The sequence below is a fragment of the Oncorhynchus mykiss genome, chromosome 13 (assembly GCF_057628025.1).
Source record: "Oncorhynchus mykiss isolate SJ-2025 chromosome 13, ASM5762802v1, whole genome shotgun sequence".
Taxonomy (NCBI): domain Eukaryota; kingdom Metazoa; phylum Chordata; class Actinopteri; order Salmoniformes; family Salmonidae; genus Oncorhynchus; species Oncorhynchus mykiss.
In genome coordinates this window covers 67,578,940-67,605,860 of record NC_143034.1, presented here as the reverse complement: position 1 = coordinate 67,605,860, position 26,921 = coordinate 67,578,940, and the positions used below count along the sequence as shown (strand labels likewise).

Genomic DNA, 26,921 nt, shown 5'->3' with positions numbered 1-26,921 from the left:
GCAGGAAGGAGAATATCAGGCAGGGGAATAGCAGGCAGGGGAATAGCAGGCAGGGGAATAGCAGGCAGGGGAATAGCAGGCAGGGGAATAGCAGGCAGGGGAATAGCAGGAAGGAGAATAGCAGGCAGAGGAATAGCAGGATGGAGAATAGCAGGCAGGAGAATAGCAGGCAGGAGAATAGTAGGCAGGAGAATAGCAGGCAGGGGAATAGCAGGAAGGAGAATAGCAGACAGGGGAATAGCAGGCAGGGGAATAGCAGGCAGGAGAATAGCAGGAAGGAGAATAGCAGGCAGAGGAATAGCAGGAAGGAGAATAGCAGGCAGGGGAATAGCAGGCAGGGGAATAGCAGGCAGGGGAATAGCAGGCAGGGGAATAGCAGGAAGGAGAATAGCAGGCAGGAGAATAGCAGGCAGGGGAATAGCAGGCAGGGGAATAGCAGGAAGGAGAATAGCAGGCAGGGGAATAGCAGGCAGGGGAATAGCAGGCAGGGGAATAGCAGGCAGGGGAATAGCAGGCAGGGGAATAGCAGGCAGGGGAAGCGAAATACTAATTGCTTTGCAACACTTGCAGTTGCCACTGATTCCTTCCAACCCACTCATTGTTGAATTTGCAATTTCCAACTTGTTGTGTAATGTTTATGTCCAATGGCCGATGACCACCAATAGGTTTTATCTAGAATTTCTCTTCATATGACAAGGATTGAAAACGATTTGCCAGTGTCAATGTGATTCATGATGATGACTACTTGTCTTACTTGCTAGCTAAGATTTTGAAAGTATGATGTTGACATGTACAATCAAAGCTACGGTAGATATAATGTGATTTGACGTAATTTTATCTGTGGCCAACGACCTTGAGCCTTTTTGGATGGGCACTTCTATGTAAATCTATGGCAGTGCCCAAGGGGCTTGAACTTTCTAGCTCTCCCTGTAGATTTTGCAGTGATGTAGTGTCCCCATGAGTGACGGAACACTGAGCCAATCATGGTACAACTATAGAAGATTACTAACCCCTACACTCTGTATTTTCCGCTGGCTGCCCCTCCACCACAAAAAGCACTGAACCAGGCTGAAACACCTGCAAATGTGTTTTTACATTGTTTGCAAACTGATATGTGTCACACAGTAATGCTAAAATAACATGTTGAAACAGGCAGGGCTCAAACCAGGTGGGACTCTGCCCCACCAGCCCTGAATGATGGGTCGCCACTGAGCCAGGGGCATTCTCCACACTTAGACACCATGTACAAACTAAGCATGTGTGTTTAGTGAGTCTGTCAGATCAGAGGCAGTAGGGATGACTAGGGATGTTCTCTGTTTAGTGAGTCTGTCAGATCAGAGGCAGTAGGGATGACTAGGGATGTTCTCTGTTTAGTGAGTCTGTCAGATAGGAGGCAGTAGGGATGACTAGGGATGTTCTCTGTTTAGTGAGTCTGTCAGATCAGAGGCAGTAGGGATGACTAGGGATGTTCTCTTGATAAGTGTGTCTGCCAGATCAGAGGCAGTAGGGATGACTAGGGATGTTCTCTGTTTAGTGAGTCTGCCAGATCAGAGGCAGTAGGGATGACTAGGGATGTTCTCTGTTTAGTGAGTCTGTCAGATCAGAGGCAGTAGGGATGACTAGGGATGTTCTCTGTTTAGTGAGTCTGTCAGATCAGAGGCAGTAGGGATGACTAGGGATGTTCTCTGTTTAGTGAGTCTGTCAGATCAGAGGCAGTAGGGATGACTAGGGATGTTCTCTGTTTAGTGAGTCTGCCAGATCAGAGGCAGTAGGGATGACTAGGGATGTCCTCTGTTTAGTGAGTCTGCCAGATCAGAGGCAGTAGGGATGACTAGGGATGTTCTCTGTTTAGTGAGTCTGTCAGATCAGAGGCAGTAGGGATGACTAGGGATGTTCTCTGTTTAGTGAGTCTGTCAGATCAGAGGCAGTAGGGATGACTAGGGATGTTCTCTGTTTAGTGAGTCTGCCAGATCAGAGGCAGTAGGGATGACTAGGGATGTTCTCTGTTTAGTGAGTCTGTCAGATCAGAGGCAGTAGGGATGACTAGGGATGTTCTCTGTTTAGTGAGTCTGCCAGATCAGAGGCAGTAGGGATGACTAGGGATGTTCTCTGTTTAGTGAGTCTGCCAGATCAGAGGCAGTAGGGATGACTAGGGATGTTCTCTGTTTAGTGAGTCTGTCAGATCAGAGGCAGTAGGGATGACTAGGGATGTTCTCTGTTTAGTGAGTCTGCCAGATCAGAGGCAGTAGGGATGACTAGGGATGTTCTCTGTTTAGTGAGTCTGCCAGATCAGAGGCAGTAGGGATGACTAGGGATGTTCTCTGTTTAGTGAGTCTGCCAGATCAGCGGCAGTAGGGATGACTAGGGATGTTCTCTGTTTAGTGAGTCTGTCAGATCAGAGGCAGTAGGGATGACTAGGGATGTTCTCTGTTTAGTGAGTCTGCCAGATCAGAGGCAGTAGGGATGACTAGGGATGTTCTCTGTTTAGTGAGTCTGCCAGATCAGAGGCAGTAGGGATGACTAGGGATGTTCTCTGTTTAGTGAGTCTGTCAGATCAGAGGCAGTAGGGATGACTAGGGATGTTCTCTGTTTAGTGAGTCTGCCAGATCAGAGGCAGTAGGGATGACTAGGGATGTTCTCTGTTTAGTGAGTCTGCCAGATCAGAGGCAGTAGGGATGACTAGGGATGTTCTCTGTTTAGTGAGTCTGCCAGATCAGAGGCAGTAGGGATGACTAGGGATGTTCTCTGTTTAGTGAGTCTGTCAGATCAGAGGCAGTAGGGATGACTAGGGATGTTCTCTGTTTAGTGAGTCTGTCAGATCAGAGGCAGTAGGGATGACTAGGGATGTTCTCTGTTTAGTGAGTCTGCCAGATCAGAGGCAGTAGGGATGACTAGGGATGTTCTCTGTTTAGTGAGTCTGCCAGATCAGAGGCAGTAGGGATGACTAGGGATGTTCTCTGTTTAGTGAGTCTGTCAGATCAGCGGCAGTAGGGATGACTAGGTTCTCTTGATAAGTGTGTGAATTGGACCATCTTCCTTCCTGCTAAACATTCTAAATGTAATGAGTACTTTTGGGTGTCAGGGAACATGTAAAAGGTACATGATATTCTTCAGGATTGTAGTAAAGTTGTCAAAAATATTAGTAGAACCTCAAAAACGGCTTCAGTAGTTCTTTAAAGTACTTTTACTTAAGTAATTTACACCACTGCAATACTCAACTGTAAAGTTCACTCCTAGACTACAGTTGAAGCCTACATACAGTAGCCTATACAAACCTTCCAATGTCACTTTCTAAGTCTATAATGAATGCGTGGGGAGGAGTGCATAATAAATAGAGAATAAATAGAGCAATAGAAATGACAGGTGATATTAATAGATTTAGTGGGCTAACATTTCCCATGACATTTGATTGTAATAGTTTGTTCCTAATATTGAAGCCTGGGGACATGGCACCGTTAATAATATCATAAGGGAGATGTTCTCCCTGGGGGTTGCTGCTGTCTTTGTTCAAGGCTGCACCCCGCCCTAGCACGCCTCCATACTCACTTTGTCATGGTTCCACGAATACCCACACTACGGATAAAAACACCGGTGGTCATCTGTGATAGTGAGTGAAAAGCCCACATCTCTTCGAGAATGTGGCTGGCGAGGTGAGGGCGTGCTCCGACGCGCTCACTGCGGGTAAAAAAGAAAAGGACACCCCACCTATCCCTGAATACGTGCTCGCCACCCTCCAGTCTTTCCCTTTCTCGCTTTTGCGTGCACGCACCTAAACACGTCCGCCCCCCTGTCACTACTCTCGTCCCTCTCTGACCCACAGTCAGTCGCACACATTTATACACATGCATGCGGGTGGACGGCGGATTCTGAAATCTCCGTGAAGATGGTGGTACCGGGGCTGTTTTTTTAACTGTGCTTAGATAGCTCACATAACGCTTTACAGCGGTATCCATTGTGCCTCTTCTGGAAAGAAAGACCGGTGAATGGCCAGACAACGGGGAATAGAAGAACATCTCAAAGGGATAGAGAGGATCGGACGGGAAGTGCGTTTAAATAGCGAAACCCGCAAATCTGCCTTGAATACAATTGAAGTATTTGGACAGAAGAAACAGACGTCTGCTTCTTCATGCAATTGAGTTAAAGTGGGGGATCAAGGAGCCGCTTGTCTGTTCAGGGAGGACTCGGTGTCCGGGGGATACGAGGAAGGGAGAAAGCTGGTAATTAGCCCATATTCTCCACTTGCTATTCGTCTGCGACTCAATGGGAAGAATAGTGGCGTGGGAAAAGTTTCCATCAAACGAGCAAAGGAGGACGGAAAGGGGCTACATACAACCAAGACTGGCTTCCGCCGTGGCCCTGTATGGATGGCAGACTGAAGTTTACTGACAATTCAATTGCCGGTCACTCGTGGAATTATGGGAGAAATCAGTGCCAGTTATCAGGAAATTCAAATAAATGTTATGTTGACTTGACTGTTCTTGTATTATCAAAACAATATTTACTCAACACAGACTGAGCATGGGATGGATCCAATAAAGTAGGTATTTGCGCGTGTAGGCTTACACTTGATCTCCAATTAAATTGTAGGTCTACTACATTTTGCAGCTTTTTGCTCTGCCAACTTGTCCTCTTAAAATTGCCCACTTCTGTCAGCGTGGATCCCCGGGAATTGGAGGCGCAGCTTTGGAAATTCCGGAGAGGGACCTCAGGAAAGGACGGGGCTCCATCCATGGAAATACTTACGAATAGGCCTTTCCCAATCACAGCAAGAGCATGTGGGTAAAGAAGGATAATGGGCATTAGACGTCAGTGTTTGTTTTCTCTTTCTTGTTTATGGGAAGACATTTCCGCCTTAAATAACCCAGCACATGTCAAACAATAGTTCCGTAACTGTGGCTTTTCTTGCAATGCCTTTACAACGACGGTGCTTGGGTTCATTTGGGGAATATGGGATAAAGTTCTATACACACTAAGTGTTCACGCGTGAAGTTTGAAATTATTATTTTTCTCATATATCACTGTAAATTGGAAGCAATTTCTGAATGCGTTGTAGTCTACTTGCTTAAAAGCATTACCATGTAATATAGAACATATAAGAGAGGACAGGCAGGAGGCTACAGTTCTGTAGAGACAAATATAAATGCAGACGGGATCTAAAATCAATGGAGGATTATTTTGACAGTGCATGTACAAAGAATGGCTATGCAGGCAGCCAAGTAGTGAGAGCATGAAGGAATTTGATCCAGGTTTCAGTTGTCATTATCTGAAGAATTTGTCCCAATATACCAGTAGTCTACAGTCGGCTATTTAGTCAGGGGAGAGCCTTGGAAATACTACTGAAATGCTACTGAATACTACTAAAGTAGTATTACACAACTAGGTTTCTACAGTCAACATAATTATGTTATGTAAGATTTTGACTTCTCCCCAAATCTTTTTCAATGAGTCAAAAACAGTTGTCAGTACTTGGACTGGAACAGAATGAACTGTGCCGACACAAGTGCGTCAAAACAGAGGGGAAGGTATAAGAATGTGAGTATTGACGTCATGAGGGGCAATAATTAACAGATCAAAATTCAGTACAGGCTAACTGTCAGACTTTTTCTCTGGAGATGTTTTCTGTTAGTGCATAATTTATTTGTTCTAGTCTAGAGGGTACCACACTCAATACATTCATAGCCTACATTGCCTTGCAAATAGCAATTCGCTCTATTGTTGTCGAATTTCTGTTAGATTAAAAAGCAACATGGCATCCCCCCAACATCAGCAGCTGCTGCCTCACAACACAGAGGTGAGCTGTGACTCAAGCGGCGAGGGCAGCGTCTCCGTGAGGATCAGCAGTAGTGTCAAACACAAGCACGGAGGAGGAGCCGGGGCGCTGGGTGGCATGGGAGGAGGCTTCATGGGGAGTGGGTCCAAACACTGCAAGTACAGCATCTCCTCTAGCTGCAGCTCGGGAGAGTCCGGGGTTCTCAGGCCCGTGGTTAAGGGGCTGCGAACCCAGAGGAAGATGCCCCAGCTGTTCGAAAGGTCTGCTGGGCACTTCTGGGACCCAAAGTTTGACTCTCCCATCCTGGAGGAGGCATGCAGGGAGAGGTGCTTTCCCCAGACCCAGCGGAGGTTCCGCTACGTCCTCTTCTACCTGTTCGCCGCCAGCCTCCTCTGGGGGGTGTACTTCAGTGCCAACCCCGACCGGTGTGACCGAACTGCCTTCCTCGTCCCCACCGCCTGCTTCCTCCTCTTCTGCCTCCTCCTCTTCCTTTTGACGTTCACAAGGATCTACGTCCGCTGCTACAACCAGGCGTCGCTGCTGCTCATCGTGGTGACTTTTGCCCTCACCCTGGCACCCCAGATCCAGACAGCCGGCTTCAGGGACCTGGAGACCCTCCCTCCTGAGGATGTGGTGGAGGATGTGGGGGACTTCAGTGGCATGGAGCCCAGAAATGTGACCTTCAACCGGGACTTACCCACGGGCAGCGCCTGCCTATCTCCAGTAGGGACCTTCTCCCTGGGCATGGAGGTGCTGCTGCTACTCTACAGCGTCCTCCACGTCCGACTCTATGCCTCGGTGCTACTGGGACTTCTCTACTCTGTGCTCTTCGAGGCTCTGGGATGGCTTCACCTCACCCAGGCTGCTGGGGATGGTTGGAGCCAGGCCATGGAGGGGTCTGACTGGGACACTCTACGCTGGCTGGGGCCAGCCAAAGCTTTGCTCCACCTGTGCGCCCATGCCATCGGCATCCACCTTTTCATCATGTCTGAGGTGCGATCGCGAAGTACCTTCCTCAAGGTGGGCCAGGCCATCATGCACGGCAAGGACCTGGAGGTGGAGAAGGCGCTGAAAGAACGCATGATCCACTCGGTGATGCCTCGGAGGGTGGCCGACGACCTGATGAAGCAGGGCGACGAGGAAGGCTTGGCGGGCGGGAGCTCGGCCAAGCGCTACTCCAGCAGCGGCGCGGCGGCCGTCATCTCCAGTCCCAAGAACAACAAGAGGAATAAGACCTCAATCCCGAGAGGCCAGATCATCTTCAGACCCTTCAACATGAAGCGCATGGAGCCCGTCAGCATCCTCTTCGCGGATATCGTAGGCTTCACCAAGATGTCTGCCAACAAGTCGGCCCACGCCTTGGTGGGGCTCCTCAATGACCTCTTTGGACGTTTTGACCGGCTGTGTGAGCTGACGTGCTGTGAGAAGATAAGCACCCTCGGGGACTGCTACTACTGCGTGGCAGGCTGCCCTGAACCTCGGGCTGACCATGCCTACTGCTGCGTAGAGATGGGGCTGGGCATGATCCAAGCCATCGAACAGTTCTGCCAGGAGAAGAGCGAGATGGTTAACATGAGGGTGGGCGTCCACACGGGCACTGTCCTGTGCGGTATCCTCGGGATGAAGCGATTTAAGTTCGACGTGTGGTCCAACGACGTGAACCTGGCCAATTTGATGGAGCAACTGGGCGTGGCCGGGAAGGTGCACCTATCAGAGGCCACCGCCAACTTTTTGGATGACCGGTACCAGCGGGAGAACGGACGGGTCACTGAGAGGGTTGGACAGAGCGTGGTGGCGGACCAGCTGAAAGGTACGTGACCAGCTGGTTGCAAGGCGGGGATTGCACATCTGTGGGAATGGGTTGTGATTTATGTGATTGCTTTCAGTGGTGGAAAAAGTACCCAAATGTCATACTTGAGTAAAAGTAAAGGCACCTTAATAGAAAATTACTCAAGTCACCCAGTAAAATACTACTTGAGTAAGTCTAAAAGTATTTGGTTTTAAATATACTTAAGTATCAAAAGTAAAAGTATAAATCATTTCACATTCTATATATTAAGCAAACCAGACAGCACGTTTTGGCTAGCCAGGGGAACATACTAACACTCAGACATTTACAAATGACGCATGTGTGTTTGGTGAGTCCGCCAGATCAGAGTCAGTAGGAATGACCCGGGCTTTTCTCTTGGTAAGTGAGTGAATTGGACAGTTTCACTGTCCTGCTAAGTATTCAAAATGTAACGAGTACTTTTTGGGTGTCAGCGAAACTGTACAGACTAAAAACTACATCATTTAAAAAAATGTATGTAGTGAAGTATAAGTTGTCACAAATGTTAATGGTGAAGCACAGAAACCCCAAAAAACGACTTAAGTAGTACTTGAAAGTACTTTTCCTTAAGCGTTCCAGTATTGCCTGGCTGTCAGGAGTTAAGCACAGATTGAGATGTTTTAGTGATGGCTAAATGTGACATGATATCCAGTCTTGTGTATTTGTTTAGCATGGCATGGAGAGAGTCAGAAGCAGTATTGATATTGATCTCTCTATGCAGTGGAACATTTTAACATATGCTGGGACTTTTCTTGTTCTGCCTTACTGATGGCCTCTCTATCAAATAAAATGTTATTTGTCACATGCACCGAATACAACAGGTGTAGCCTTTACCATGAAATGCTGACTTACAAGCCCTTAACCAACAATGCAGTTTAAGAAATAGAGTTAAGAAAATATTTACTGAATAAACTAAAGTAAAAAAATGTAATCAAAAGGTAACACAAGGAAATTACATAACAACAACGAGTCAATGTACAGGGGGTACCGGTACCGAGTCAATGTACAGGGGGTACCGGTACCGAGTCAACGTACAGGGGGTACCGGTACCGAGTCAACGTGCAGGGGGTACCGGTACCGAGTCAACGTGCAGGGGGTACCGGTACCGAGTCAACGTGCAGGGGGTACCGGTACCGAGTCAATGTACAGGGGGTACCGGTACCGAGTCAACGTGCAGGGGGTACCGGTACCGAGTCAATGTACAGGGGGTACCTGTACCGAGTCAACGTGCAGGGGGTACCGGTACCGAGTCAATGTACAGGGGGTACCGGTACCGAGTCAACGTGCAGGGGGCACCGGTACCGAGTCAACGTACAGGGGGCACCGGTACCGAGTCAATGTACAGGGGGTACCGGTACCGAGTCAACGTGCAGGGGGTACCGGTACCGAGGCAACGTACAGGGGGCACCGGTACCGAGTCAACGTACAGGGGGCACCGGTACCGAGTCAACGTACAGGGGGTACCGGTACCGAGTCAACGTACAGGGGGTACCGGTACCGAGTCAACGTACAGGGGGTACCGGTACCGAGGCAACGTACAGGGGGTACCGGTACCGAGTCAATGTACAGGGGGTACTGGTACCGAGGCAACGTACAGGGGGTACCGGTACCGAGGCAACGTACAGGGGGTACCGGTACCGAGGCAACGTACAGGGGGTACCGGTACCGAGGCAACGTACAGGGGGCACCGGTACCGAGGCAACGTGCAGGGGGTACCGGTACCGAGGCAACGTACAGGGGGTACCGGTACCGAGGCAACGTACAGGGGGTACCGGTACCGAGGCAACGTACAGGGGGTACCGGTACCGAGGCAACGTACAGGGGGTACCGGTACCGAGGCAACGTACAGGGGGTACCGGTACCGAGGCAACGTACAGGGGGTACCGGTACCGAGGCAACGTACAGGGGGCACCGGTACCGAGGCAACGTGCAGGGGGTACCGGTACCGAGTCAATGTGCAGGGGGTACCGGTACAGAGTCAATGTGCAGGGGGTACCGGTTAGTCGAGGTCATTTGACGGTAGGGGTAAAGTGACTATGCATGGATAATAAAAGGCGAGTAGCAGCAGTGTAGAACAAAGGTGTGGGGGGGTCAATGTCAATAGTCTGGGTGACCATTTGATTAATTGTAATCTATCGGTCCTCTACTGATGCAGCAAGGTCACCTAACGGCAGTTTCGCAACACAGGCAGCAGTAATAAGGACAGTACGGCTGTTCATTTTCACTTAGTAAACCTATGTGGTTTTAATGTAAACACCTTTATGCTGTGTTGTTTATGTGCTGCAGTACGGTGCACCCATTTCTGTTCTGAATGAGAGCTTTATACAGGGCCAGTCGGGACACTACATCAAAGGTGATTGGTGGTTCCCTCTTTGTTGTTCGTGATTGCGAGACACGTGGAGCCTGGCACTGGTCAAGGTCAGCACCTGTTTCACAGTGTCATATGTCATACGTTGGGGACATCAGGGACAGGGGGGTTCAGTCTGTTGGGTGGTGCCCTTTGTGGCTGACTGGGTGTTGGTTTTATCTGACACTGAACCACAAACAGACTGTTGTACCCCTCTGTCTCCCGTCCTCCCCCTTATTTCTGTTCCCTGTTCAGTTATACTGCCTGCCTGCCTGTCTGCCACCCAGACGTCGTCCTCAATGTGACCCTGTTCTCTTACCCTGGCTCTGAACCTCCAAGGGATTGTCTTACCTTAGTGAGACAATTTCCTTAGGGGGAGACACTATAGACCCAAACTGTTACAGACCTATATCTATCCTACCCGGCCTTTCTAAAGTCTTCGAATACCACTGTACCTTCTCCGCTATGCAATCTGGTTTCCACGAGGGTCATGGGTGCACCTCAGCCACATTCAAGGTCCTAAACGATATCATAACCACCATCGATAAAAGACAAGACTGTGCAGCCGTCTTCATCGACTTGGCCAAGGCATTCGACTCTGTCAAACACCCCATTATTTTCAGCAGACTCAACAGCCTTGGTTTGTCAAGTAACTGCCTCGTCCGGTTCACTAACTACTTGTCAGATAGAGTTCAGTGTGTCAAATCATAGGGCCTGTTGTCCGGTCCTCTGACAGTCTCTATGGGGGTGCCACAGGCTTCAGTTTTCGGGCTGATTCTTTTCTCTGTATACATCAATGATGTCGATCTTGCTGCTGGTGATTCTCTGATCCACCTCTACGAAGACGACACCATTCTGTATACTTCTGGCCCCTCTTTGGACACTGTGTTAACTAACCTCCAGACGAGCTTCAATGCCATACAACTCTCCTTCCATGGCCTCCAACTACTCTTAAATGTAAGTGAAACTAAATGCATGCTCTTCAACCGATCGCTGCCCACACCTGCCCACCCGTCTAGCATCACTACACTTGACAGTTCTGACTTACAATATGTGGACAACTACAAATACCTAGATGTCTGGTTAGACTGTAAACTCTCCTTCCAGACTCACGTTAAGCATCTCCAATCCAAATTTAAATCTAGAATTGGATTCCTATTCCACAACAAAGCATCCTTCACTCATGATGCCAAACATACCCTCGTAAAACTGACTATCCTACCGATCCTTGACTTCGGCAATGTCATTTACAAAATAGCCTCCAACACTCTGCTCAACAAACTGGATGTAGTCTATCACAGTGCAATCCGTTTTGTCACCAAAGCCCCATATACTACCCACCACTGCGACCTGTATGCTCTTGTTGACTGGCCCTCGCTTCATATTCATCGCCAAAACCACTGGCTCCAGGTCATCTATAAGTCTTTGCTAGGTAAAGCCATGCCTTATCTCAGCTCACTGGTCACCATAGCAGCACCCACCCGTAGCAGTTATATTTCACGGGTCATCCCCGAAGCCAACTCGTCCTTTGGCCGCCTTTCCTTCCAGTTCTCTGCTGCCAATGACTGGAACGAATTGCAAAAATCACTGAAGCTGGAGTCTTATATCTCCCTCACTAAATTTAAGCATCGGCTGTCAGAGCAGCTTACCGATCATTGCACCTGTACACAGCCCATCTGTAAATAGCCCACCCAACTACCTCATTCCCATATTGTTATTTTTTTGTTGTTGCTACATTGCACCCCAGTATCTCTACTTGCACATTCATCTTCTGCACTATCCATCACTCCAGTGTTTAATTGCTAAATTGTAATTATTTCGCCACTATGGCCTATTTATTGCCTTACCTCCCTAATCTTACTACATTTGCACACACTGTACATAGATTTTTCTATTGGGTTATTGACTGTACGTTTGTTTATTCCATGTGTAACTCTGTTGTTTGTGTCGCACTGCTTTGCTTTATCTTGGCCAGGTCGCAGTTGTAAATGAGAACTTGTTCTCAACTGGCCTACCTGGTTAAATAAAGGTGTTCTCAACTAGCCTACCTGGTTAAATAAAGGTGTTCTCAACTAGCCTACCTGGTTAAATAAAGGTGTTCTCAACTAGCCTACCTGGTTAAATAAAGGTGTTCTCAACTAGCCTACCTGGTTAAATAAAGGTGTTCTCAACTAGCCTACCTGGTTAAATAAAGGTGTTCTCAACTAGCCTACCTGGTTAAATAAAGGTGTTCTCAACTGGCCTACCTGGTTAAATAAAGGTGAAATAGAAATAAATAAATAAGTGCAACTATTTATGTAACAGCTTTTCTTTATAAATGGAGATGTCAGCAATTTACAGTGCATCTGCTCCGCCTCGTTTCAGCCTCTCTCTCCGTCTCCATTATCTCTCTCTCTGTCTCTCTCCGTTTCCTTTTCACGCTCTCTATTCCTCACACTGTCCCTCTCTCCCTGCTAAATCACATAACCCCAGAGAGACCAGTAATTCACTTTTATTTGATGCTTTTATGCAAATACCTCTGATGGAACTAAAACTCTGGCTTAATGGCTCTTTTCATCACCTGGAGAATCAGTACATTATCACCTAGCAGTAATGAAGTTATGGTGCCAAACGTAGCTGTGTTTGAAAGGCTGAGGGATTGAACCGCCACTAAAATGAAAATCCCCTTTATTCTGCTTCGCTCTCCAGCCATAGCAGTATCAGAGGCTCACACCACACAACTGTCATTGTGGGCAATGATAGGACCTACCATGTTTTGATTCAGTGAGATTGTTGTTGGTGTGTCGTGGAGTCATGTATATCATGAATATGTGGAACTACCAGTATTATTTTATCTTGATTTAACTTTGCAAGTCAGTTAAGAACAAATTCTTATTTTCAATGATGGCCTAGGAACAGTGGGTTAACTGCCTGTTCAGGGGCAGAACGACAGATTTGTGCGTTGTCAGCTCAGGGATTCGATTTTGCAACCTTTCGGTCCAACGCTCTAACCACTAGGCTACGCTTCCGCCCCATACTCTACCAGTATACTCTATCAATATACTCTGCAGTGTATAGTCAGGGTTTTCAGGTCAAAAGGACGAGTCACCTCGCTCATTCCCACGACCCTGCGTCCCACATGCAAGGGGAAAGTCCCCTTCACAGCTAGTAGGTAGATGCTGTGCTGGCTGACTTGTGTGTCACATCTCATCATTTTTAGAAGCTGGGCGAGGAACTCTGCAGAACGAAACATTGGGGCCTTCACATATATACATTAGGGGAAAGTCCTTTCCCAGCTCGTAGGTAGATGCTGGTTTGGCTGACCTGGGTAGTAAAGAAATGAACAATGTCATGCAGTACATCACATGATTCCGAGCTTCTGGCTGAGACACTGCAGAAAGAAATACTGAGATTCTTATTCCAACTTTAATAGTGACAACGTTTTGGTATAAGGAAGGACTATATATCGTGCATGCCTTTTTTTGTGTCTCTAGGCCTATGTTGGATCACAGTGGAGCCAATCAGGGTAAATGCCTGTGTGTGATTCCAGAGCATGAAGACAATCTGAGCATTGTCACAGCATGGCAGCGGCTGGTGGTGGGGGCTGGTGGCGGGGGGCTGGTGGCGGCGGGCTGGTGGCGGGGGGCTGGTGGCGGGGGCTGACGGCGGGCTGGTGGCGGGGGCTGACGCCTCAGCAGGTGCAGCTGGTCAGCTGTAAATGATGGATGATGGCGGGAAGGAATGAAGATTCTTCTCTGTCAGAGACACCACCGCTCCCGTTTGTCAGGCAGCCCCTGGAGTGTCTTTAGTAGGCCACACACACACACACACCAGCAGGCGTGAAAAAGACCTGAAACCCAACGATGGTTGAATTTTTTATGGAGTGGTCGGGCCCGTTATGCTCTCTCCATCTGAGGGAAAATGGTGTCTTTTAACGGGTCCCCAGGCGCCTGTCCAAGACCGTCTGTGTAGTGTTGGTTTCCCTTCTCCAATCTCTCCCTCCCTCCCTTCATCTATCTCTCATCCCATCTCTCTCTCTCTCCCTCCCTCCCTTCATCTATCTCTCATCCATCTGTCCCTCTCCATTCTCACTACCTCTGCTTTTCTCTCCCTCCCCCCTCTCTCACTCCCCCCCCACCTCCCCTCTCTCCTTCTTCCTCATCCTCTCACCGATACTGTCTGTTAGGGCCATTTCACACTGCATCTTTGATGTGTGGGCGTGTTGCTCTATGTGTGACTTTACCATCATTCCATTTCTCAACACCATGACTCATGGTTACAGTCAGGTCATTGTAACATTGCGTAGTGAGAACAAACCTTCAAGATTTGTGTACTTTAGTCAGCATATATAGTGTGCCAAGTTGCCTGCCTCGGTCTATACACTGCACAGCTATAGCAGCAGTCTCTGTCTATACATTGCACAGCTATAGCAGCAGTCTCTGTCTATACACTGCACAGCTATAGCAGCAGTCTCTGTCTATACACTGCACAGCTATAGCAGCAGTCTCTGTCTATACACTGCACAGCTATAGCAGCAGTCTCTGTCTATACATTGCACAGCTATAGCAGCAGTCTCTGTCTATACACTGCACAGCTATAGCAGCAGTCTCTGTCTATACACTGCACAGCTATAGCAGCAGTCTCTGTCTATACATTGCACAGCTATAGCAGCAGTCTCTGTCTATACACTGCACAGCTATAGCAGCAGTCTCTGTCTATACACTGCACAGCTATAGCAGCAGTCTCTGTCTATACACTGCACAGCTATAGCAGCAGTCTCTGTCTACACTGCACAGCTATAGCAGCAGTCTCTGTCTATACACTGCACAGCTATAGCAGCAGTCTCTGTCTATACACTGCACAGCTATAGCAGCAGTCTCTGTCTATACACTGCACAGCTATAGCAGCAGTCTCTGTCTATACACTGCACAGCTATGCAGCAGTCTCTGTCTATACATTGCACAGCTATAGCAGCAGTCTCTGTCTATACACTGCACAGCTATAGCAGCAGTCTCTGTCTATACATTGCACAGCTATAGCAGCAGTCTCTGTCTATACATTGCACAGCTATAGCAGCAGTCTCTGTCTATACATTGCACAGCTATAGCAGCAGTCTCTGTCTATACACTGCACAGCTATAGCAGCAGTCTCTGTCTATACACTGCACAGCTATAGCAGCAGTCTCTGTCTATACACTGCACAGCTATAGCAGCAGTCTCTGTCTATACACTGCACAGCTATAGCAGCAGTCTCTGTCTATACATTGCACAGCTATAGCAGCAGTCTCTGTTTATACACTGCACAGCTATAGCAGCAGTCTCTGTCTACACACTGCACAGCTATAGCAGCAGTCTCTGTCTACACATTGCACAGCTATAGCAGCAGTCTCTGTCTACACTGCACAGCTATAGCAGCAGTCTCTGTCTATACATTGCACAGCTATGCAGCAGTCTCTGTCTACACACTGCACAGCTATGCAGCAATCTCTGTCTATACATTGCACAGCTATAGCAGCAGTCTCTGTCTACACACTGCACAGCTATAGCAGCAGTCTCTGTCTACACATTGCACAGCTATAGCAGCAGTCTCTGTCTACACTGCACAGCTATAGCAGCAGTCTCTGTCTATACATTGCACAGCTATGCAGCAGTCTCTGTCTACACACTGCACAGCTATGCAGCAATCTCTGTCTATACATTGCACAGCTATAGCAGCAGTCTCTGTCTATACACTGCACAGCTATGGCAGCAGTCTCTGTCTATACATTGCACAGCTATAGCAGCAGTCTTCAGCCAAGGAGTCAGCGTGTTATGAGCTTGCCAGGTGAGTAATAAGGCTATATTTCCATTTTAGTCATTTAGCAGACATTTTTATCCAGAGGGACTTACAGGAACAATTAGGGGTCAAGGGCACAATGACAGATTTGTCACCTAGTCGGCTCGTGAATTCTAAATAGCAACCTTTCGGTTACTGGCCCAACGCCCTTAACCAATAGGCTACCATAAGTGCCCTTTACTTAACGGCCAGAGGATGAAATGATTTACAGCGCAACATTTCTCGCTCGTTAATTAGATTCACGAGGACGAACGCGTCTGCCCTCACCACTCTCCCTTTTTTTCCCGCCTCAGGTTAAATGTGCCGTTTCCACTCCTCTGACTCCACCCTCCTCCCCCTCTTCGCTCCTCCCCCTCCTCCCCCTCTCCTCCCTTCCCTCCATGATGTATTCAGTTCACTTCCCAAGATGTATCCTGTCCTTGTACTTTTTCTTGGCCCGCTGAGAGAGCTAGCTGTCAGGAGGAGAGAGTTGTGCTTGTTCGCTGTGAAAAATCTTCCCCACTGTCTTAGCGTACATAAGCTACAGTAAGTCATGGTGGGAGGGTGTGGATTCTGGCAGGGTCGGAGCTCTTTGCTCGCCCAGCTGTGGGAGTAAATGGCTTTGACCCAGACACTAATTGTTGTGCCACTGCCCTCCCTCCGTGGTCTTGATGTTCTTTTGAGTTAGTTAATGTCTCACTCTTGGTGTTCAGGGCCTTCAACGCATTTTAACAGGCCAAGATTGTATTCAAGCCTTTTTTTAAATCTATAACTGGGTCTTTTTCCCCTTTGGCACTGCTAAGCCAGGCCGAGCTGTAGGCCTACTGGGCTGGACTGGTTATGCATCCATCATAGTTGCTGGAACTGTGCTGGAAAGCACAATGTGAAAATAAAATATCCAAGCCAACCAGTTCAGGACGGCTCTATAGTCTAAAGTGTAAATCAGGCTTTTCATTACACACATGCTTAAACACACTGGTGTCTGACCTACAGTACCAGTCAAAAGTTTGGACAAACCAACTCATTCAACGGTTTTTCTTTATTTGTTATTATTTTCTACATTATAGAATTATAGTGAAGATATCAAAACTATGAAATAACACATATGGAATCATGTAGTAACCAAAAAAGTGTTAAACAAATCTAAATAGATTTTAGATTTTTCAAAGTAGCCACCCTTTGCCTTGATGACAGCTTTGCACACTCTTGGCATTTTCTCAACCAGCTTCACCTGGAATGTTTTTCCAACAGTCTTGAAGGAGTTCCCACATATGCTGAGCACTTATTGGCTGCTTTTCCTTCACTTTGTGGTCCAATTCATCCCAAACCATCTCAATTGAGTTGAGGTTGGGTGATTGTGGAGGCCAGGTCATCTGATGCAGGACTCCATCACTCTCATTCTTGGTCAATTAGTCCTTACACAGCCTGGAGGTGTGTTGGGTCATTGTCCTGTTGAAAAACAAATTATATAGTCCCACTAAGCACAAACCAGATGGGATGGCGTCTCGCTGCATAATGCTGTGGTCGCCATGCTGGTTAAGTGTGCTTGGAATTCTAAATAAATCACTGACAGTGTCACCAGCAAAGCACCATCACAAGTCCTCCTCCATGCTTCATGGTGGGAACCACACATGCGGAGATCATCTGTTCACCTGCTCTGCGTCTCATAAAGACAAAGTGGTTAAAACCAAAAATCTCAAATTTCCACCGGTTTAACACAGGTTTAATGTCCATTGCTCATGTTTCTTGGCCCAAGAAACTTGGTCCTTTAGTAGTTTTTTTTGCAGCAATTCGACCACGAAGGCCTGATTCATGCAGTATGCAGTCTCCTCTGAACAGTTGATTTTGAGATGTGTCTGTTACTTGAACTCTGTCAAGCATTTATTTAGGCTGCAATTTCTGAGGCTGGTAACTCTAATGAACTTATCTGGGTCTTCCTTTCCTGTGGCGGTCCTCATGAGAGCCAGTTTCATCATAGTGCTTGATGGTTTTTGCGACTGCACTTGAAGAAACTTGCATGAAAGTAATGATAGACTGTCATTTCTCTTTGATTATTTGAGCTAGTCTTGCCATAATATGGACTTGGTCTTTTACCAAATAGGTCTATCTTCTGTATACCACTCCTACCTTGTCACACCACAACTGATTGGTTCAAACACATTAAGAAGGAAAGAAATTCCACAAATTAACTTTTAAGAAGGCACACCTGTTAATTGAAATGTATTCCAGGTGCATACCTCATGAAGCTGGTTGAGAGAATGCCAAGAATGTGCAAAGCTGTCATCAAGGCAAAGGTTGGCTACTTTGAAGAATCACAGATATAAAATCTATACACTTTTTTGGTTACTACATGATTCCATATGTGTTATTTCATAGTTTTGATGTCTTCACTATTATTCTACAATGTAGAAAATTTTACAAATAAAGAAACAACCTTGAATGAGTAGGTGTGCCCAAACTTTCGACTGGTACTGTAACTGTTTACAATTTATTGTTGTGTTTGTAGCCTCTGGCTGAGTGCCAAATAGTTAAATGTCACAGGTGCATCCTGTTAAGGATGAGCTAGCCAGTCCCTAAGTGACGCTCTAATAATAGCCATTCTGCATCTGCTTGTGTCTGTCTACATGGTGCTAATAAGTCATTTTGACATTGTTTTTAAGTCTTACATTTCCTTCACTAAAATTGCTGACTGTATGCAGAGTGCCTTGTGAGTTAGTTGAGATGTGAATACAGTCTTAGCCGAGGAAGCCTAGGCTTAAACAGTGAAGTTGACAGGTCTGACTGAATCGTTGGGGAAGTGGCTGTGTCTGAAGGAACGCAGTATCGTCTGTACTGCTGATTAGATTTAAAAGGGGCGTCAGGTAGTCTAAGAGCGTTGGGCCTGTGGTAGAATTACAACATTATGTTAATCACATTACTTTTATATTAAAATGTATTCCTATATTAGTACATCCACACTGTCTGTTTTAGAACTCTCGTGGCTGTGTGAACTGAGACGAGCCTCTGAGATTTTAACGCTGATAGTCGATTTACGATGGCTTGGTGATAAGACAACATTCCATTGACGTGAACGTTCGGTTAAGGCAGCCTCCTGCACCTCTCTGATTCAGAGGGGTTGGGTTAAATGCGGAAGATACATTTCAGTTGAAGTCATTCAGTTGTACAACTGACCAGGTATCCCCCTTTCCCCTTCTATCCCTGACAAGAGCAGTCAGTGAGCACCTCTTCAGAAGTGGCTTTTTGATCTCTGCGTACCTCTCTCCCCCTGTCTCTGTGTGGTCCTAGTCTAGTGTCTGTCTGTCTGCCAGCTTGTCTATCCGTCCGCCCGTCCGTCTGCAATGTTTGCCCGGCCCCCTGTTGTCCCTATCTCAGTGGAAATGGGAGCTATTTTGGGCTCTCACCCTGCAAATTACCTGGCTGTGTCCATCCTGTCTTGGTGACTAATTCAGAGCGATGGCACCTGCAGAACATCACGCTATAGTTGGAGCTAAATGTCAGCATCGTAGAAATAGAGTTACTAGAATGGGCACCCCCTTTCAAGTCAATGAGACCATGATAGGTGGACTAGTAATTATATTTCTACAGTTTGTATGGCTCTCTTTAGTCTGTTTTAGATGACAGAATTCAGGTGACAGAATTCCAGCGCTCGGACAAGAGCTGGTTATGCTGCTTTGAAGTGGATGGATCATATTATTATATCATATTCTTGTTGAATGTAGAACCCTGACTGTCACGACTTCCGCTGAAGTTGGTCCCTCTTCTTGTTCGGGCGGCGTTCGGCGGTCGAAGTCACCGACCTTCTAGCCATCGCTGATTGTGCACATCTGTCCTGGTGTGTATTTACCCCTCTGTTCCCCATCATGTCCTTGTGGGTGATTGTTTATTGTAAGTGTTTGTGCTCGTCTGTCCTGGTGTGTATTTACCCCTCTGTTCCCCATCATGTCCTTGTGGGTGATTGTTTATTGTAAGTGTTTGTGCTCGTCTGTCCTGGTGTGTATTTACCCCTCTGTTCCCCATCATGTCCTGGTTGGTGATTGTTTATTGTAAGTGTTTGTGCTCGTCTGTCCTGGTGTGTATTTACCCCTCTGTTCCCCATCATGTCCTGGTTGGTGATTGTTTATTGTAAGTGTTTGTGCTCGTCTGTCCTGGTGTGTATTTACCCCTCTGTTCCCCATCATGTCCTGGTTGGTGATTGTTTATTGTAAGTGTTTGTGCTCGTCTGTCCTGGTGTGTATTTACCCCTCTGTTCCCCATCATGTCCTGGTTGGTGATTGTTTATTGTAAGTGTTTGTGCTCGTCTGTCCTGGTGTGTATTTACCCCTCTGTTCCCCATCATGTCCTGGTTGTTGATTGTTTATTGTAGTGCTTGTGCTCGTCTGTCCTGGTGTGTATTTACCCCTCTGTTTCCCCCTCATGTCCTTGTGGGTGATTGTTTATTGTAGTGTTTGTGCTCGTCTGTCCTGGTGTGTGTTTACCCCTCTGTTCCCCCTCATGTCCTTGTGGGTGATGGTTTATTGTAGTGTTTGTGCTCGTCTGTCCTGGTGTATATTTACCCCTCTGTTCCCCCTCATGTCCTTGTGGGTGATTGTTTATTGTAGTGTTTGTGCTCATCTGTCCTGGTGTGTATTTACCCCTCTGTTCCCCCTCATGTCCTGGTGGGTGATTGTTTATTGTAGTGTTTGTGCTCGTCTGTCCTGGTGTGTGTTGGGTTATGGACCCATTTATTTTATTATTCTGTTTCCCGGTGGGTTTTTGTTAATAAACTGCGGCGTTGGAAACACAGTTATTTCTCCTGGTCTGACTTCTCTGCCGCCAGTTCACCTTCCACTGACCTTCTCCAACTGTACTGCTGAGCTCAGTGGTGTACTGCTTCTGCTAGGGAGCTGTGACGTAGACCTGGGTTCAAATACTATTCCCCCCTTCCACTGACCTTCTCCAACTGTACTGCTGAGCTCAGTGGTGTACTGCTTCTGCTAGGGAGCTGGGGCGTAGACCTGGGTTCAAATACTATTCACCCCTTCCACTGACCTTCTCCAACTGTACTGCTGAGCTCAGTGGTGTACTGCTTCTGCTAGGGAGCTGGGACGGAGACCTGGGTTCAAATACTATTCACCCCTTCCACTGACCTTCTCCAACTGTACTGCTGAGCTCAGTGGTGTACTGCTTCTGCTAGGGAGCTGGGACGGAGACCTGGGTTCAAATACTATTCACCCCTTCCACTGACCTTCTCCAACTGTACTGCTGAGCTCAGTGGTGTACTGCTTCTGCTAGGGAGCTGGGACGGAGACCTGGGTTCAAATACTATTCACCCCTTCCACTGACCTTCTCCAACTGTACTGCTGAGCTCAGTGGTGTACTGCTTCTGCTAGGGAGCTGGGACGGAGACCTGGGTTCAAATACTATTCACCCCTTCCACTGACCTTCTCCAACTGTACTGCTGAGCTCAGTGGTGCACTGCTTCTGCTAGGGAGCTGGGACGGAGACCTGGGTTCAAATACTATTCACCCCTTCCACTGACCTTCTCCAACTGTACTGCTGAGCTCAGTGGTGTACTGCTTCTGCTAGGGAGCTGGGACGGAGACCTGGGTTCAAATACTATTCACCCCTTCCACTGACCTTCTCCAACTGTACTGCTGAGCTCAGTGGTGTACTGCTTCTGCTAGGGAGCTGGGGTGTAGACCTGGGTTCAAATACTATTCACCCCTTCCACTGACCTTCTCCAACTGTACTGCTGAGCTCAGTGGTGTACTGCTTCTGCTAGGGAGCTGGGGTGTAGACCTGGGTTCAAATACTATTCAAAATCTTTCAAATACTTTGAGTGTTTGCTTTAGCCTGCCTGGAGTGTTAAATGGGTGGAGTTTGCGGTATTGGATGTATTCCTTTGGTTCCATTTTGCCAGGCAAGCTCAATCAAACACAGCAAAAATGATTTCAAATAGTATTTGAACATAGATCTGCTGGGGGAGCGTTGGATCACATCACTCTCCTCCTCTCTAGGGACATGTTAAATTAAACAGGACTGGGTAATCTTATCTACTCGAAAGTGATTCATGTTAGTAATGCTCACTTGTTACATCTTCCACACAGGCCTTGGTTGGGTCTGGCACTCTATTCCCTATATAGTGCACTGCTTTTGACCAGGGCCCATAGGGGTTTAGTCCAAATTAGAGCACTATATAAGGAATCCGGGGCCATTTGGGACGCAGACCTGGCGATCAACACGTATTTCTCACTAAAACCCAAAACACATCAGGTCTTTGCTAATACATGTTTATCATTAGACGTGTTATTGATTCTCTATAATAGGGCTGTCATGTTGGTGTAATTTATGAAGCATTGATGTGTTCTGAGAGGGAAAAGAGGCTTTGGGGATTAGATATCACAGAGAATCGACTAGAAGACGGAGGCTTAAGACACTCAATTTGTATTCTTGTCTGTGTTATTAATCTCTCTCTATACGGTCAGGCATACACACCGTTCACTGCTTGGTGATTGGGTAATTGATGAGCTCCATTGGAATTGATCTTGTTGGAAAGAGTGGGACCCTGGTAACTGCAAATAGTCAAGATGATGAATGTTCATGCATCCCCGCACACCAAACGGGTTGTTATTCAATTCAACCCCAGAACAGGTAACTGTTATCGGTGAAGGCACACACACGTAGACACACACACACACACCGCTCAAGCACAATGCTACAGTAGTCTATAGTGATCCACACTACACAGTTCTCTGCCTGCTTGTGATTCAAACAATCCTATTTACATTTTGAAGATTACTAATGCAACTACCTGTGACCTTGACAAGGAGAAATGATGCTAGCTCGGAGGTCGTTCTCAGAGAGCCCAGAGGGCGAAATGGAGCGAGGGAGGAAAAACAGGGAGGGAGGTAGAAATAGATGGAATGAGAATTGGAGCACGGCCTATTAGCAATGTATTGCTGCAGGCTGCTATGAGGCTGTCCCAGCCGAGTCCTCTGGGTCGCCGGGCAGAATATAGCAGAACCACATCTATGATCTGGCTGAGGTACTCTAACAGGGTTTCATAGTAAGGTCCAGTTAAACTGTAACCCTGTTACAGAAACTTGAGCATTGATTGTGTGTGTCTTTGTGTGTGTGTGTGCCCATGTATATTCATGCCTATACGGGCCCTCTTTGCAACCCCGTTCAGAGCTTGAACAGGGCTGTTCCTGTCCTGAAGTCATTTTAGTTAAGCCTCAGAGCTCAAATCACTACATAGTAGTGGGTGGTTAAGCTGTGGAGGCAGCTGCAGGGATGGTGTGTAAGACTAAGGGTAAATAGATCCCGGGGATTACCATTATGTTGCATACTGCGAGTGGCGGCGGGAGAAGGGTGTGCTTTCATCTAAAGCCTGGGGAGACTGGGGACAACGTAACTGCACACTGTAGAGTGAAGACAGAGGGCTGGAGGGGACAGGAGACTGTAGAGTGAAGACAGACAGGCTGTAGGGCTGGAGGGGACAGGACAGGGGACAGGAGACTGTAGAGTGAAGATAGACAGGCTGCAGGGCTGGAGGGGACAGGAGACTGTAGAGTGAAGACAGACAGGCTGCAGGGCTGGAGGGGACAGGACAGGGGACAGGAGACTGTAGAGTGAAGACAGACAGGCTGCAGGGCTGGAGGGGACAGGAGACTGTAGAGTGAAGACAGACAGGCTGCAGGGCTGGAGGGGACAGGAGACTGTAGAGTGAAGATACACAGGCTGGAGGGGTCAGGACAGGGGACAGGAGACTGTAGAGTGAAGACAGGCTGCAGGGCTGGAGAGGACAGGAGACTGTAGAGTGAAGACAGACAGGCTGGAGGGGACAGGAGACTGTAGAGTGAAGACAGGCTGCAAGGCTGGATGGGACAGGACAGGAGACTGTAGAGTGAGGACAGGCTGCAGGGCTGGAGGGCTGGAGGGGACAGGAGACTGTAGAGTGAAGACAGACAGGCTGGAGGGGACAGGAGACTGTAGAGTGAAGACAGACAGGCTGTAGGGCTGGAGGGGACAGGAGACTGTAGAGTGAAGATACACAGGCTGGAGGGGTCAGGACAGGGGACAGGAGACTGTAGAGTGAAGACAGGCTGCAGGGCTGGAGAGGACAGGAGACTGTAGAGTGAAGACAGACAGGCTGGAGGGGACAGGAGACTGTAGAGTGAAGACAGGCTGCAAGGCTGGATGGGACAGGACAGGAGACTGTAGAGTGAGGACAGGCTGCAGGGCTGGAGGGCTGGAGGGGACAGGAGACTGTAGAGTGAAGACAGACAGGCTGGAGGGGACAGGAGACTGTAGAGTGAAGACAGACAGGCTGTAGGGCTGGAGGGGACAGGACAGGGGACAGGAGACTGTAGAGTGAATACAGACAGGTTGCAGGGCTGGAGGGGACAGGACAGGGGACAGGAGACTGTAGAGTGAAGACAGACAGGCTGCAGGGCTGGAGGGGACAGGAGACTGTAGAGTGAAGACAGACAGGCTGCAGGGCTGGAGGGGACAGAAGACTGTGGAGTGAAGACAGACAGGCTGGAGGGGACAGGAGACTGTAGAGTGAAGACAGACAGGCAGGCTGCAGGGCTGGAGGGGACAGGACTGGGGACAGGAGACTGTAGAGTGACGACAGGCTGCAGGGCTGGAGGGCTGGAGGGGACAGAAGACTGTAGAGTGAAGACAGACAGGCTGGAGGGGACAGGAGACTGTAGAGTGAAGACAGATATGCTGTAGGGCTGGAGGGGACAGGAGACTGTAGAGTGAAGACAGACAGGCTGCAGGGCTGGAGGGGACAGGAGACTGTAGAGTGAAGACAGACAGGCTGCAGGGCTGGAGGGGACAGGAGACTGTAGAGTGAAGATACACAGGCTGGAGGGGTCAGGACAGGGGACAGGAGACTGTAGAGTGAAGACAGGCTGCAGGGCTGGAGAGGACAGGAGACTGTAGAGTGAAGACAGACAGGCTGGAGGGGACAGGAGACTGTAGAGTGAAGACAGGCTGCAAGGCTGGATGGGACAGGACAGGAGACAGGAGACTGTAGAGTGAGGACAGGCTGCAGGGCTGGAGGGCTGGAGGGGACAGGAGACTGTAGAGTGAAGACAGACAGGCTGGAGGGGACAGGAGACTGTAGAGTGAAGACAGACAGGCTGTAGGGCTGGAGGGGACAGGAGACTGTAGAGTGAAGACAGACAGGCTGTAGGGCTGGAGGGGACAGGACAGGGGACAGGAGACTGTAGAGTGAATACAGACAGGTTGCAGGGCTGGAGGGGACAGGACAGGGGACAGGAGACTGTAGAGTAAAGACAGACAGGCTGCAGGGCTGGAGGGGACAGGAGACTGTAGAGTGAAGACAGACAGGCTGCAGGGCTGGAGGGGACAGAAGACTGTGGAGTGAAGACAGACAGGCTGGAGGGGACAGGAGACTGTAGAGTGAAGACAGACAGGCAGGCTGCAGGGCTGGAGGGGACAGGACTGGGGACAGGAGACTGTAGAGTGACGACAGGCTGCAGGGCTGGAGGGCTGGAGGGGACAGAAGACTGTAGAGTGAAGACAGATAGGCTGGAGGGGACAGGAGACTGTAGAGTGAAGACAGATAGGCTGGAGGGGACAGGAGACTGTAGAGTGAAGACAGACAGGCTGCAGGGCTGGAGGGGACAGGACAGGGGACAGGATACTGTAGAGTGAAGACAGACAGGCTGCAGGGCTGGAGGGGACAGGAGACTGTAGAGTGAAGACAGACAGGCTGCAGGGCTGGAGGGGACAGGAGACTGTGGAGTGAAGACAGACAGGCTGCAGGGCTGGAGGGGACAGGAGACTGTAGAGTGAAGACAGACAGGCTGCAGGGCTGGAGGGGACAGGAGACTGTGGAGTGAAGACAGACAGGCTGGAGGGGACAGGAGACTGTAGAGTGAAGACAGGCTGCAGGGCTGGAGGGGACAGGAGACTGTAGAGTGAAGACAGGCTGGAGGGGACAGGACAGGGGACAGGAGACTGTAGAGTGAAGACATGCTGCAGGGCTGGAGGGCTGGAGGGGACAGGAGACTGTAGAGTGAAGACAGACAGGCTGGAGGGGACAGGAGACTGTAGAGTGAAGACAGACAGGCTGTAGGGCTGGAGGGGACAGGAGACTGTAGAGTGAAGACAGACAGGCTGCAGGGCTGGAGGGGACAGGAGACTGTAGAGTGAAGACAGACAGGCTGCAGGGCTGGAGGGGACAGGAGACTGTAGAGTGAAGACAGACAGGCTGTAGGGCTGGAGGGGACAGGAGACTGTAGAGTGAAGACAGGCTGCAGGGCTGGAGGGGACAGGACAGGGGACAGGAGACTGTAGAGTGAAGACAGACAGGCTGTAGGGCTGGAGGGGACAGGAGACTGTAGAGTGAAGACAGACAGGCTGGAGGGGTCAGGACAGGGGACAGGAGACTGTAGAGTGAAGACAGACAGGCTGGAGGGGACAGGAGACTGTAGAGTGAAGACAGACAGGCTGGAGGGGTCAGGACAGGGGACAGGGGACTGTAGAGTGAAGACAGACAGGCTGTAGGGCTGGAGGGGACAGGAGACTGTAGAGTGAAGATACACAGGCTGGAGGGGTCAGGACAGGGGACAGGAGACTGTAGAGTGAAGACAGGCTGCAGGGCTGGAGAGGACAGGAGACTGTAGAGTGAAGACAGACAGGCTGGAGGGGACAGGAGACTGTAGAGTGAAGACAGGCTGCAAGGCTGGATGGGACAGGACAGGAGACAGGAGACTGTAGAGTGAGGACAGGCTGCAGGGCTGGAGGGCTGGAGGGGACAGGAGACTGTAGAGTGAAGACAGACAGGCTGGAGGGGACAGGAGACTGTAGAGTGAAGACAGACAGGCTGTAGGGCTGGAGGGGACAGGAGACTGTAGAGTGAAGACAGACAGGCTGTAGGGCTGGAGGGGACAGGACAGGGGACAGGAGACTGTAGAGTGAATACAGACAGGTTGCAGGGCTGGAGGGGACAGGACAGGGGACAGGAGACTGTAGAGTAAAGACAGACAGGCTGCAGGGCTGGAGGGGACAGGAGACTGTAGAGTGAAGACAGACAGGCTGCAGGGCTGGAGGGGACAGAAGACTGTGGAGTGAAGACAGACAGGCTGGAGGGGACAGGAGACTGTAGAGTGAAGACAGACAGGCAGGCTGCAGGGCTGGAGGGGACAGGACTGGGGACAGGAGAC

The 26,921-nt window shown here is 48.9% G+C and overlaps 2 protein-coding genes across 3 annotated transcripts in view; one reads left to right on the top strand and one right to left on the bottom strand.

Annotated features, from left to right (window-relative positions):
• Positions 1-26,921, bottom strand: part of vasnb (vasorin b) — a 438,263-nt gene that overhangs the window by 288,185 nt on the left and 123,157 nt on the right. The window lies entirely within an intron of this gene.
• adcy9b (adenylate cyclase 9b) overlaps positions 3,742-26,921 on the top strand; it is a 92,903-nt gene continuing 69,723 nt past the window's right edge. For both annotated transcript variants that reach the window (XM_090197318.1, XM_090197317.1), the window contains exon 1: positions 3,742-7,580. In XM_090197318.1, coding sequence (XP_090053444.1) covers positions 5,747-7,580 — 1,834 coding nt within the window. In that variant the 5' untranslated portion in view covers positions 3,742-5,746. The remainder of the gene's footprint in view (positions 7,581-26,921) is intronic.